General features: G+C 42.3%; 1 protein-coding gene across 1 annotated transcript in view; it reads left to right on the top strand.

Moving 5' to 3' along the window:
• fbxw4 (F-box and WD repeat domain containing 4) overlaps window positions 1–7358 on the top strand; it is a 49853-nt gene extending 42495 nt beyond the window's left edge. The window contains exons 7-9 of the mRNA XM_060926020.1: window positions 3892–4032; window positions 6319–6460; window positions 6574–7358. Coding sequence (XP_060782003.1) covers window positions 3892–4032; window positions 6319–6460; window positions 6574–6708 — 418 coding nt within the window. The 3' untranslated portion in view covers window positions 6709–7358. The remainder of the gene's footprint in view (window positions 1–3891; window positions 4033–6318; window positions 6461–6573) is intronic.
• The last annotated feature ends 5294 nt before the right edge of the window (window positions 7359–12652 follow it).

Here is a 12652-nt window from a genome sequence, read left to right as displayed (position 1 = left end):
AAAATTACTATCACAAGCACTTGTTTTTAAGAGCATAATAATGCTTCATAGCCAAAGGCCTGCATGCTTTTTTTTTTTTTTCCTTCCTGGCTTTATATAATCAAAGTGTTGTGCAGCAGTCGTGTTTGCAGGGCAATTAGAACGATGAGAGATCTTGTATTCCCATCTTTTGTTTATCTGGTTACCTCAAGAACCACTTTAAGTATAATGACAAGTGTCCCTGACATTTTTCACAAAAGATGGGGGCACCTTTTTGAACACTGCATGCTGACTGGAAAAGAGAATAATAGAGGAGACATGTACAGGCCAAGATCTCTCTCACCCTCATGTTTCCGCAGCGCAGCTGACCAGCTGGTGGGGAAGCAGACTGAGGAGTTATGACAGAATGAGTGAGCAACACGCGGTATTCGGATGGCAGGGAATATTGTGCAGTCAGTTACTTTACTGATGACCTCCTTTTGTCTTTGCAAAACTAATGAACAAATACACGGAGCGGCCATGTTTCCATTCAGAAAATTAACTAAATGACAGGAAACGATCTATTTTGATACCGGTGCAAAACATGAATTATGCATTCTGTGTTTTATTTTTCCTGACCCTTAAATTGGTGACCACACTTGATCAGAAATGTATTTTTATGGTTCACATCTTTTCTTCTCTGCCTGTATGGTACAGAGGTCTGTGATCGCCCCGAGTCCCACACAAGTGGTGCTTTAAAGGCACCCCTAACTTTTCATGAGGCCGTCGGTCATGGATAAACCGAGAGAAAGGCCATCAAAGAACCATACAATTGCACTGAAATTCCACACATTCTTCCCTGAAAGAGAGGGTTAAATGTCTAGATCTGGCAGGAGCTGTGTTTTACAAATTGCAATCTCATTGTTTTTTAAGAGAACGCGCGTGACATTTAAAAGTCTCCATTGTCCAGCCCCCTGACATTCCATACTGGGCTTTTTTTTTTTTCCCTTTCCTTCTTTTCGCTCTCTCTTGGCTTGCGGTGATTTCAACTCTCAGCTAAATTGGTTGATGAACAGACGGTGCAATGTTATTTCTGTTTGTTTTAGGCACTGAAAACCCCAGCAGGGTTCTTTATGTACCTGTCTCACATCCTTTCAGGGCACTGACTGTTTCCCATAGCTTCCCTCTCCCAGTTTACCCTCTATACTTAACCTTACAAGAGCGTCAATGGAAAAATTACCTTTTCTGTGGCCAAAGAAATGCCCTTAGCCTCTCCCTTTTTTAAAATCCATCAATTCATTAAAGGTCCCTTTCATAAGGGGTGTGTGTGTGTGGCCCAAATGGCAACAGAGAACGTAAGGACTGCATGAAGAGACCAGCCCCTTCATTTTGCTTCATTGCTCCGAGACCATAACTCACAACTAATCACTACCACATGTCATTCTTTATAGCCCAGAATTATTATTTAACAGCTTTTCAACCATATCAGGACATAAAAATGGACGGACTGCTTGTCAGTTTGTTTTATTACACGCGTCCAGAAACGTCCGGAAATGCATAGCATTAATGCACATAGAAACGAAACGAATCAGAAGAACTCCTGGGCTAAAAGAGATCCATACGTTTACAAATATATTAGTCCCTTTTACTAAAATATAGGTGGGAATCGGTGCTTTTCAGCCCTGACTTAAATGCCTCCGGGGTCAAATAGGATTAGGGTGAGGTCAGGAGCCTCCAAGGAGTGATTTAAAAGAGCCTAGAATATCAAGTATTTTCCCCTCTAGTTTGTCTTGCTGCATTTGGTGGTAATTTCGTCTGTGATCACTTTAACAGGTTGCACATCTCAAATGCCGCTAACTGGTCAACGTGTGACCTCTTAACTCCCCCACATGTTTGGGTGTTGGACATCTCCCTCAGCAAGCAGCACAGGGCGGCAAAATGATAAAGTCCTAATCCTTTCTGCTCTTTGGTTATGCTTAATCGGAGAAGCTGCATGTCTTTGTGCACTTGAGGTATAAAAGCGCATGAGGGAAAGAAGACTACTCAATGTGGTTTTCCACCCTCAAATAAAACTCACATTGCCTCTGCAATCTTATCGGTGTATAATAGTAAAACCACCGTTGTGTGTGGTCCGATATCATCTCTGATTTCTATTGAGTTTCTGTAGACCCTCTGTAATACAAACTACAAGTTGTAAAACCGTTAATCCAGAACTTTCTATTATATATCGATTAGCTTTATAAAATACTTTTAAAAAAATGAGTCTTGCTACTGTATAGCAGAATTAGTTTAACTTGTGCTTTTCAACAGGCTAAAGCCCTTCTTTCGTAATCAAAAGCACCTGTTTTAGTCAAATTCCCATTCTTCCCTGTCATCATACAGCTAGAAGGACAGGTCTGGTTTCACCTGACATTTGCAGAGCTCTCAGAGCTTGCCTGACATACTTTGTGATGCTGTCAGATCAGACACTGGGCCGGCTGTGGAGAGAACAAGGCTGGCCGCCATGCAGATGCAGCAATTTGAAAGATTACACGGTTATCCTCCATCCTGTAATCTTCATAGGTCCTCTCAAGGGAAAAAAAATGGCACACATAAAACCTGTGACCTAACAATTTAAGAATCCTGGTGTTTGCTCCTCTGCGTGGAACAGTGCTATTACTAGCTTTAAAATCAGAGCACAGATGTGAGGACTCCTTTTACGATGCTTGTTTTTCTCGCTTCACGCTTTGACATTTGCAGAAGGCCAGGCAGACACCGGATGTGCCGTATTGACATGAGTTTACACATTATTCCGAACCAGTCCATAAAACCATATGAGGCGAAGCACTGTAATGAGAAGTTGTTGTTGGTTTTTTTTTTTTGTCAAGACCAATTGACTCTTTTCATTGTTCACTACTCTGTCTACAACTGTAGGTAGTCGAAAAGCTGCTGTTTTAGCAGTAAGGGGTAAATGATGAGTTCTTACTTAACATAGACACCCATGGGCCAAAGGGGCAGTTTGTCTGTTAGGCCCACCAGGGGTATTGCCTTGAGTTCTGGAGGCCTATCTTTTAAAAAGGCTGTGTCTAATAAGACACCCCCCCCCCTTGTTCCCTGGAGCGAAGGTTGGGGATTACCAGTCTGCCCTTGGTGAACAAGCTCACAGGAGACCCCAAACGTGGGGGGTGGTCGCTATGGGCATTGGACTCCTCTAAATAGTTGCTAGGGACCAGGTATCAAAGGTCCACAAGTCGCACACAGTCACGGTCATGAAGGGAATTAAACAGCAACAATGAAATTGTTATTCTACAATAATCTGGCTTCTGCGGTGTGGGTCAGGGAGGCGAGGAGGGCGCAGCAGGCCTGTTCAGCCTGTGATCATAGGAGCGTGGTGCGAACATGGGCATCCCCCCTCTATCTCTCCTTCTCCTCCTCAGACCCTCTCTTCTCTCTGTCCTCCTTTTTTGTTCCCATACACATCTAAGAATGGAGCCCAGCATTGGTCGTAATCTGCTTTCTCACCCCATTCAGCTAGGTGTTTACTTTTTTCCTCCATCTCCTAGGATTTTAGTTATCCTTTGTGTGGTCTATGAATGATGGGAATATGGGAATATAGTGGGATTAAGAGGTAATTAACTGGGCAAATTAAGGCATTTGGTCTGAATTGACAACTGATGGATTGGTCACACTAACATACCAACTGAGACATAAGACCTTGAGACAACCTTATGAGTGCATCTAATACGTTGGACAAGCACTGAGGTGTTAAATAACTTCCCTTTCCAAATCGTGCTTTTTAAACAACTTGTTTTTGGCCTCGAGCAAGCACGCTGGATTTATTCTCCTGTGTCAACTTTGAAGCCAGTCCCTGTAATTTTTTTGATGCCTGCAATTTCTTTCATGATATTTGATGAGGAATAGTCTATAACTTATCTACTGTTGTCTTCTCCTCAGGTGCGACCTGGTGACGTGTCTTGGCACAAAGTTCCGCAGAGGCGCAGGTGTGTTGGATATTGTGTATGAGTCTCCCTTCCAGCTCCTCACCTGTGGATATGACACCTTTATCCGCTACTGGGATCTGCGTGTCTGCTCCAGGTACGTGAGGTGGGAGGAGAAGGGGATCTCCCCTATCCTGAAAACAGAGTGTTCTGAGGTGTCGGTGTACTACTGAATAACATTTTGTACAGTCGAATGCTAAGTACTACTTCTCCTGCACTGCACGGATTGAATTGGACTTGGAGTGAATTGTGCCGTCAGCAGAACCCGGCTTGTCTGCGCAGAGTAATAAAGTTAGTTAGTGAATCTCTCTCTCTCTCTCTGAGAGCTTGTGAGGAAGATTAGTGTTCTCAGTTAATCTAATAAGCTCTCCTGTGCATAGAGCACCATTTAGACAAAAAAGGAGCCAGGCCTGAGACTCCTCTTGGCTCGGTGGACACCATTGTTCCTGTGGGCTGCTGAAAGGGACCCCCTCTTTAAGAAGGACTCTCACTGTAGGACTCTGACCAACCCAGGTCTCCACCACTCGGTGGCCATATTGATGTGATGCTGTGCATCTCCAGGGCAACGAGGCGAGCTCGAGGGATCACTGAGCCGTTTGTGAGGCAGACTGGGCCCCTATGTCGGGCCATGGCAGGGGACACACCCACACACAATCGCATATGGGCAGTCATGTAACACAAATCAGACATGATTGAAAGAGGCCCTGGAGAGTTCAGGGAGGTGCAAACGTCCCCTTTTAAGATATCAATAATTCACAGTGTGACCAGTCAGGGGCCAGTATGTGGTCAGTCCTCAGGCGGAGTGAGTAGTCATGTGAAAGTCGTTCTCATTACTAGAAAGGGAATAGTTAATACACACTGTGTGAAATGCTAGTGACAGGTGTGAGTGTGAAACGAACAGTGACAGCCATTGTCAGTGTCATTACGCTAATTGTTTTTTCCTGACAAAAAAAAAGTAGTTCACTCCTACTTGCGTCTGTCTATTTACATTTATAGCATTTGGCAGACACCATTATCTAAAGCAATTGTGTACTCAAAGGGCTATAAACTTGAGGTTGCGGTTTCCTCTGTTGATACTATAGTCAAAATGTTCATATTTGTTTACACCGCAGGAAGAAGAGGTTGAAGGGGATTAAAATTATTTGCAGTAAGAGTGTATGACTGTGTGTGCATGCAGGAAACCTAGAGAGAGTCCAGACATTTCATCCCCATTTGGTCCTCCTGCCCTAATACGTGTTGCGTACATCAGCCACACTTTTATCCCATGATTTAGGCTACATCCACACGACAACGGCAACGAGATTTTATTTTAAAAAAAATCGCGGCCACATGGGCAACGGATCAGTAAAATATCAGGTACATATGGCAACACAACGCTTGCTGAAAACGATGCAATACACATGCCACACCTCTATGTGCGCTGTAAGACGGTCCCATCAGAGACACCAGAACAACAGAAGTAGGACGCATGTGCATAAACCCCTTCTTCTACCCAGCGTGAAGCACTCACAGGAACAAACACACAACAACAACAAGAAGATGGCTGCGACTACGCGAGGAAATCATGCCTTCTGTGTGTACAAATTAGTTTTATTAGTGTGCATAGTTTTATATAACTTAATTTTCTTATTGTGTGTGAACATTTTGAAAAGCATTTTTATATCATTTATATAACTTTTTATATTGTGTGTGAACATTTTGAAAAGCAGTCTTATCCAATAAAAAAAAGAAATTCAAGAAATGGTTCAGTTACTTGTTTATTTAAAAGAAGAGCTGTATACAAAAGTGAATGCAATGCAGTGGTTCATACAAAACAGCGAGAGTGCTGCTTGTTCTAGTCATGTGGTTGTGACGTCATCCTAAACAAATCCGTTCTACTCATCCAGACGACTTCGCAACGGCGCCGTTGCCAGATTTTTCCACTCTGGAACCCGTTCTCAAAAAATATCGTTTTGGGGCACCCAAAACACCGGTGCCGTGTGGACGCCAGGCCGAAACGATAAACAATTTTATCAGATTCACCTGAATCCATTGCCGTGTGGACAGCCTCTTATTCAGCACCACTATTAATGGAGAATTGATCTCAATAGGGTTCGCACATCTCATATCTCGCCTATTTTATCAGCTTGGACTTTTCAGTAAAGAAGTTCATTCCACACTTATTTATTTATTTATTTATTTATTTTTAAATAAAACAGTCGTCCATAAGATGCACAAGGAAGCAGTTACAGTGGTTTTGGTCCTGCACTGAGAAAATGGTGAAGTGTGGTATGGATTGTTGTGACAGTCAGTGTAGAGCACAGCATGTGCAATCAAAATTTTGTATTACTTATCATTTAGCAGAACTCTATAAGTAAACATAGTAAACTGCTCTGGTCAACAGGAAGAGTGTGATGGAGTGGGAGGAGCCTCATGACAATGCACTTTACTGTATGAAGACCGATAAGAATTATATGATCGCCAGTGGTTCTTCCTACTATGGAGTGGTGCGGCTGTGGGACAAACGGCAAACCCGCTGTTTACAGGTGAGTGTGTGTTTTTTACATTTTTATTTCCTTTGTTTATATGTAGCGAAATGTGATGTGTATAGTGCTTTTGTTCAGCTGTGTGTAATGTCCCAGTGTGGTTAACATTCCAGATGTTCCAGCTCACCTCCAACACCAGTAGCCCAGTGTACAGCCTGTGCTTCAATGCCACACACCTGTACGCCGCCCTCGACTCAGCCCTCTACTCACTGGACTTTAGAACCTCAGGGCCCAGGCCCAAGAGATAAAAAAAAAAAACACCACACACACACACACACACACACACACACACACACACACACACACACAGAGTTACATGTGCCTTGGCTTTTAAGTCCACATTACACAACTTCAGTACCTTTTCCCTCCAGCTCTGACATCGAGCTTTTGACCTTTTACCCTTCCAAAACCTCAGCTTAGAACTTCAGGAACCCCATTAAAATATCTGTACCCAGTGTGGCCTTGAATTGGTGCCACAGATCGTAGCAGATAGTTGTCATTTCTTCACTAATCTGTGTCACTGGCTGTTGAGAGGAGCAGAGGGAGCAGGGTTCATGACCTTCTGTGACCTGAGCTTTAACGGATTTAACACATTGCCAGCGACCTGTGGGATTATAAAACAAACACTGCTCAGAGCTGCCCGATTGCCCCGTGGGTATTTACACTGAAGCAAATACAGTACAATAGCTTTCTTTTTTCTGCTGTGCTTGTGCTGTTCATTTTTTCCCCTCAAAAAAAAAGAGAGAGGGAGAGTCTGTTAAATTGGTTGACTTGACTTTGTGCTTTTTGTATTTCTTCAGATCACAGCTAACAGATGTTGTGAAGGTGTTGCTTTTATTCAGAAGCTGTTCTGTATAGATGCCACTTTAGGCAAATAAAGATTTTTATATGGTCAATACAGTTATACAGTATGTCTCCTTAGTTCTGTTCTGTTTGGAATCTTGTAGCATGCCAAAGACTTTAATTTAGAGACATTTAAAAAATAATAATAATAATAATAATAATTACAGTTGGCGGCACGGTGGTGTAGTGGTTAGCGCTGTCGCCTCACAGCAAGAAGGTCCTGGGTTCGAACCCCGGGTCCGGCGAGGGCCTTTCTGTGTGGAGTTTGCATGTTCTCCCCGTGTCTGCGTGGGTTTCCTCCGGGTGCTCCGGTTTCCCCCACAGTCCAAAGACATGCAGGTTAGGTTAACTGGTGACTCTAAATTGACCGTAGGTGTGAATGTGAGTGTGAATGGTTGTCTGTGTCTATGTGTCAGCCCTGTGATGACCTGGCGACTTGTCCAGGGTGTACCCCGCCTTTCGCCCGTGGTCGGCTGGGATAGGCTCCAGCTTGCCTGCGACCCTGTAGAAGGATAAAGCGGCTAGAGATAATGAGATGAGATGAGATGAGATAATTACAGTTAGCATGAAATACAGTCAGGCTACATCCACACGACAACGGCAACGAGATTTTATTTTAAAAAAATATCGCGTCCACATGGGCAACGGATCAATAAAATATCAGGTACATATGGCAACGCAAAGCTTGCTGAAAACGATGAAATATGCATGCCACACCTCTACGTGCGCTGTAAGACGGTCCCATCGGAGACACCAGAACAATAGAAGAAGTAGGACGCATGCGCATAAACCCCTTCTTCTACCCGGCGTGAAGCACTCACAGGAACACACACAACAACAAGAAGAAGATGGCTGCGACTACGCGAGGAAATTGTGCCTTCTGTGTGTACAAATTAGTTTTATTAGTGTGCATAGTTTTATATAACTTAATTTTCTTATTGTGTGTGAACATTTTGAAAAGCATTTTTATATAATTTATATAACTTTTTATATTGTGTGTGAACATTTTGAAAAGCAGTCTTATCCAATAAAAAAAAAGAAATTCAAGAAATGGTTCAGTTACTTGTTTATTTAAAAGAAAAGCTGTATACAAAAGTGAATGCAATGCAGTGGTTCATACAAAACAGCGAGAGTGCTGCTTGTTCTAGTCATGTGGTTGTGACGTCATCGTAAACAAATCCGTTCTACTCATCCAGACGACTTCGCAACGGCGCCGTTGCCAGATTTTTCCACTTTGGAACCCGTTCTCAAAAAATATCGTTTTGGGGCACCCAAAACGCCGGTGCCGTGTGGACGCCAGGCCGAAACGATAAACTATTTTATCAGATTCACCTGAATCCGTTGCCGTGTGGACAGCCTCTTAATGTTCAATTTTAACACCTCAGCACTGTTTTAATTTTACAGTGTTCACCTACCTGGGTTTTGAAAGAATGTAATAATATTAGTCTTTTATTTGTCTGAAAATTACGAAATATCAGAGATCAGATTGGATAAGGCGTGTGCATGCTTTCCCCTCTACTGCTAATGCATGTTTCATTTGAGTTGTAATATATACGTTTTGAAACGTTTAACATTGAATGGGCTTGAGAGCTTCAAAGGAAATGACTCACCCTGTTGTAACATGCAAGCTGAGAGAGAGAGTACGCTGAAAACCGCTGTTGAATGTGTTAAGAAGGTTTGTCGGGATTGCTTGTTAGGTTTTTCACTGAATGCCATCCCTTACACATCAGAAAGCTTGGATACCTCTGCTGAAGGTTTTGTTGAAAAGAAAGTGATCATTCTTGCAGCAGCGGTCTTAATGCCTGTGTGTGGCCGTGGGATCTCTGGTGGTCATGATGTTAGAGCGCAGACATCTGCCGGAGGGAAGAAGACAGAGTGAAGTGCAAGTGTCTTCTCAGTGTGCACTAAATGCTGTTTTACATCGCACTGTGTCTGAGTGTCTGACCATCCAGAGCGAGCGAGCAGGGGCCTGCACTGACACAGTTAATTCACAAACCTTCCCAAAACGAATGCCTCTTTCCTTTAATGTTAAAGCCCCTGGATTTGACCTGACAGAGGATCACGTTAGAAAGGTGTTGCCCCATAACACTACTCAGGTCCACTTTTTTCTTTTTTTTTTCTCCCAGGTTGCTTGGAAAACCTCAAATGTGAGCCAGACCTTAAAAATTACATCAAAGTCTCATAGTGATTCTGTGATGTTCCACAGAAACACGGTCCGTAGAAAGCCAACAGAAAGCGTACGTAAATCATAATAATGAGATCAAATAAAATCCACACACTGATGCAGTTTTATGAACATTTTAATGTATGTATTTATAATGCACGTTCTTGAGCTTCAGGATCTTTTTGATTCTGGTACATGTACTGGATACAAGTTCAAATAGTATGTTATCCACCCAAATATGTTCAAAATATACTACTTTAATATGCTGTTATGCATCTAAACACTATATCCAAAAACCTGGAGAGCTGCTTTAAAGATTAGTAGCAGAGGGATGCTTAGTATTGGAAATACATTGGGGGTGTAATTTATGGACAGTGATGGAACAAATGAGATCATATTCAAACTGGGACAATCCATTAGCTGATTTTCCCATTTAACATGAAAGGTATGTCTACACCTCAGAGCAGGGACTTTACAGTAATGCAGGAAATATAGCCTCTTGGGGCATGAAACAGCGGTCAGTTAAATAAATAATAATCTACTGCCTTTGAATCAGATGGAAATGAGTTCTCATGCCCATATTTCTCATTAGTACACATCATCTCATTACTAACAATTTGGATTTACCTGCATGCATATATGTACTGTTTTTGCTTTCATTTTTATTTTTTTTTAAATATCTTTTTGTAACCTCTTTGCTTCTTTGTATTTTTTCCATTGTACCCTACTGTTTGACTACAGCCACCTGTCTGACCTTTACACTGTTCTCCCCGTCCTCTCCCACATGTCCCTATTTATATTTCCTCCAGCCTTTGTTGTAAAGCACACATAGAAGTGTAGCTGAATCAGCCTTTTAACATAAAGTGAAAATGATTAGAGTAGGTGATTATTTTTCCTACTATATAAATCATCCAAATGACACATAACAGCATCCACTTTGAAACTAAATTCTCGAAGTGAATCAATATTAAATTATGATAAGTGGCTTAAGGTTTTGACTCTTCCAGAAAAGGCACATGGATTTTACATGTAAATAAATGATTCGGGGGCGGCACGGTGGTGTAGTGGTTAGCGCTGTCGCCTCACAGCAAGAAGGTCGGGGTTCGAGCCCCGTGGCCGGCGAGGGCCTTTCTGTGCAGAGTTTGCATGTTCTCCCCGTGTCCGCGTGGGTTTCCTCCGGGTGCTCCGGTTTCCCCCACAGTCCAAAGACATGCAGGTTAGGTTAACTGGTGACTCTAAATTGACCGTAGGTGTGAATGTGAGTGTGAATGGTTGTCTGTATCTATGTGTCAGCCCTGTGATGACCTGGCGACTTGTCCAGGGTGTACCCCGCCTTTCGCCCGTAGTCAGCTGGGATAGGCTCCAGCTTGCCTGCAACCCTGTAGAACAGGATAAAGCGGCTAGAGATAATGAGATCAGATTTTTCTCATTTGATGTACAGTTTGTTTTCAGATGTAGGGCATGTGATTTCATTTTTACCTCTGCCAGCTTTGTTGGAGGAGGTTATGTTTTTGCCTTTGTTTGTTTGTTCCCAATGTAACGCAAAAAGTAGTGAACAAATTTTGATGAAATTTTGAGGAAAGGTGAGCCATGGGCCAAGGAACAATTATTCAGATTTTGATGTAAATCTGGGTATGTATGTGGATCCAGGATTTTTTTTTCTATTCTGAATGTAACTCTAAAAGTAGTGAACAGATTTTGATGAAATTCGTTGTACAGCTTTAGTATTAGCCCAGGTTCAAGTGATTTTGATTTTTATGTTGATATGTGGCTTGGTGGAGAAATGCAATCTACCGAGTGCCCTTCTAGTTCAGGTGTGATTTTTGTTCTCATGAGTAAGTAGGCTAATTCTTCATATGTGATCAAAGTATTCACATGATGTCGTCATGTACAGTATGTTTACTTTCATTCACATGTGCATGGGATCATGTTCAGATATTCAGGATTTTCAGTATGGGGACATTCATTATTTTAGTGAACATAAAGCAGCTATACACGTTTTAAACATCACATAGGCTCCAGAGTATGAGGACAAACTCAAAGTGTATTGCGCCCTAGCTTAGCTGTAGGATTCTGGAGCAACCACCTAATATTGTTTACAGCAGAAATGGAGAACACTCCTGCGTTACCATCCAAGTGTTTTGTTTTTGTTTTTTAATCCCCAATAAAGGTTTTTAATCAATTTGAAATGTTTGCATTAGGCTCCAAACAGCATTTATCGGTAATATATAACGACTTGAGTGGATAAGTTGTCGACACGTGAAAAGCTGTGAGAAAATGTCCCCGAAGGAAAACAAACTACCGCATTGAGGGAAAAGTTTTGTGTCATGTGACCTTTATTGACTGTCTGTCTCTGCTACAACAAACCAATGAAACAGCAGCGGGAAAAGCAGGACATCGGGGCTGTGCCGCATAAATGCGCGCCGTCTCCATTTCCGCTAACTGTATTCTCATTCTCTCTCTCTCACACACACACACACACCTAATATATCCCTACCCACTCATGTTCACCATTACAAGAGCTTGTAATATTGTGCTATTTCTAACATTTAGCCGACTACTATATCGATAGGCCAACCGTTTAATTGGTTATGGGACAGTGGGAAAGGAGTCATAGACGCATGCAGCTTTATAGGTCTGAGTACATTTCCTAAGCCTTGAATCAGAGAAGATATAATCTCCTATCCTGCATTTCATATTATTGGAATAGGGTTTTGTCAATCGGTTATTTGGAATATTTTCAAATAAACACTTAAAAAGGAAGAGGGGAGATTTGCACACAGTGCAACTGTATTAAGGAGACAGAAGTATTTATTTCTTTAATTACAGAAAAGATCATGACTGCTTTAGTTGATGTTAAGCTTAAGCACTTAAAATGTAGCCTACGTCATGTCATGTGACCAGCGTTGTCTCATTGGGAGATTCGCTGTGCATGTTTAAAAAATGGTGGAACCGGCTGGTGTAGTGGTCAGTGCTGTCGCCTCACAGCAAGAAGGTTGAGTTCAAGCCCACCGGCCAACAGGGGCCTTTCTCTGTGGAGTTTGCATATTGTCTGCGTGGGTTTCCTCAGGGTGCTCAGGTTTCCCCCACAGTCCAAAGACATGCAGTTAGGTTTGCGTTTGTATGACTATATGAGGACCTTACTGAAAAGATGTTCATGGTGGCAGTTTATGAGATTGTGAACT

Source organism: Neoarius graeffei, chromosome 7 (genome assembly GCF_027579695.1).
Source record: "Neoarius graeffei isolate fNeoGra1 chromosome 7, fNeoGra1.pri, whole genome shotgun sequence".
Lineage (NCBI taxonomy): Eukaryota > Metazoa > Chordata > Actinopteri > Siluriformes > Ariidae > Neoarius > Neoarius graeffei.
Note: the sequence above shows the minus strand (reverse complement) of the source record. Positions and strands in the feature narration are given on the sequence as shown.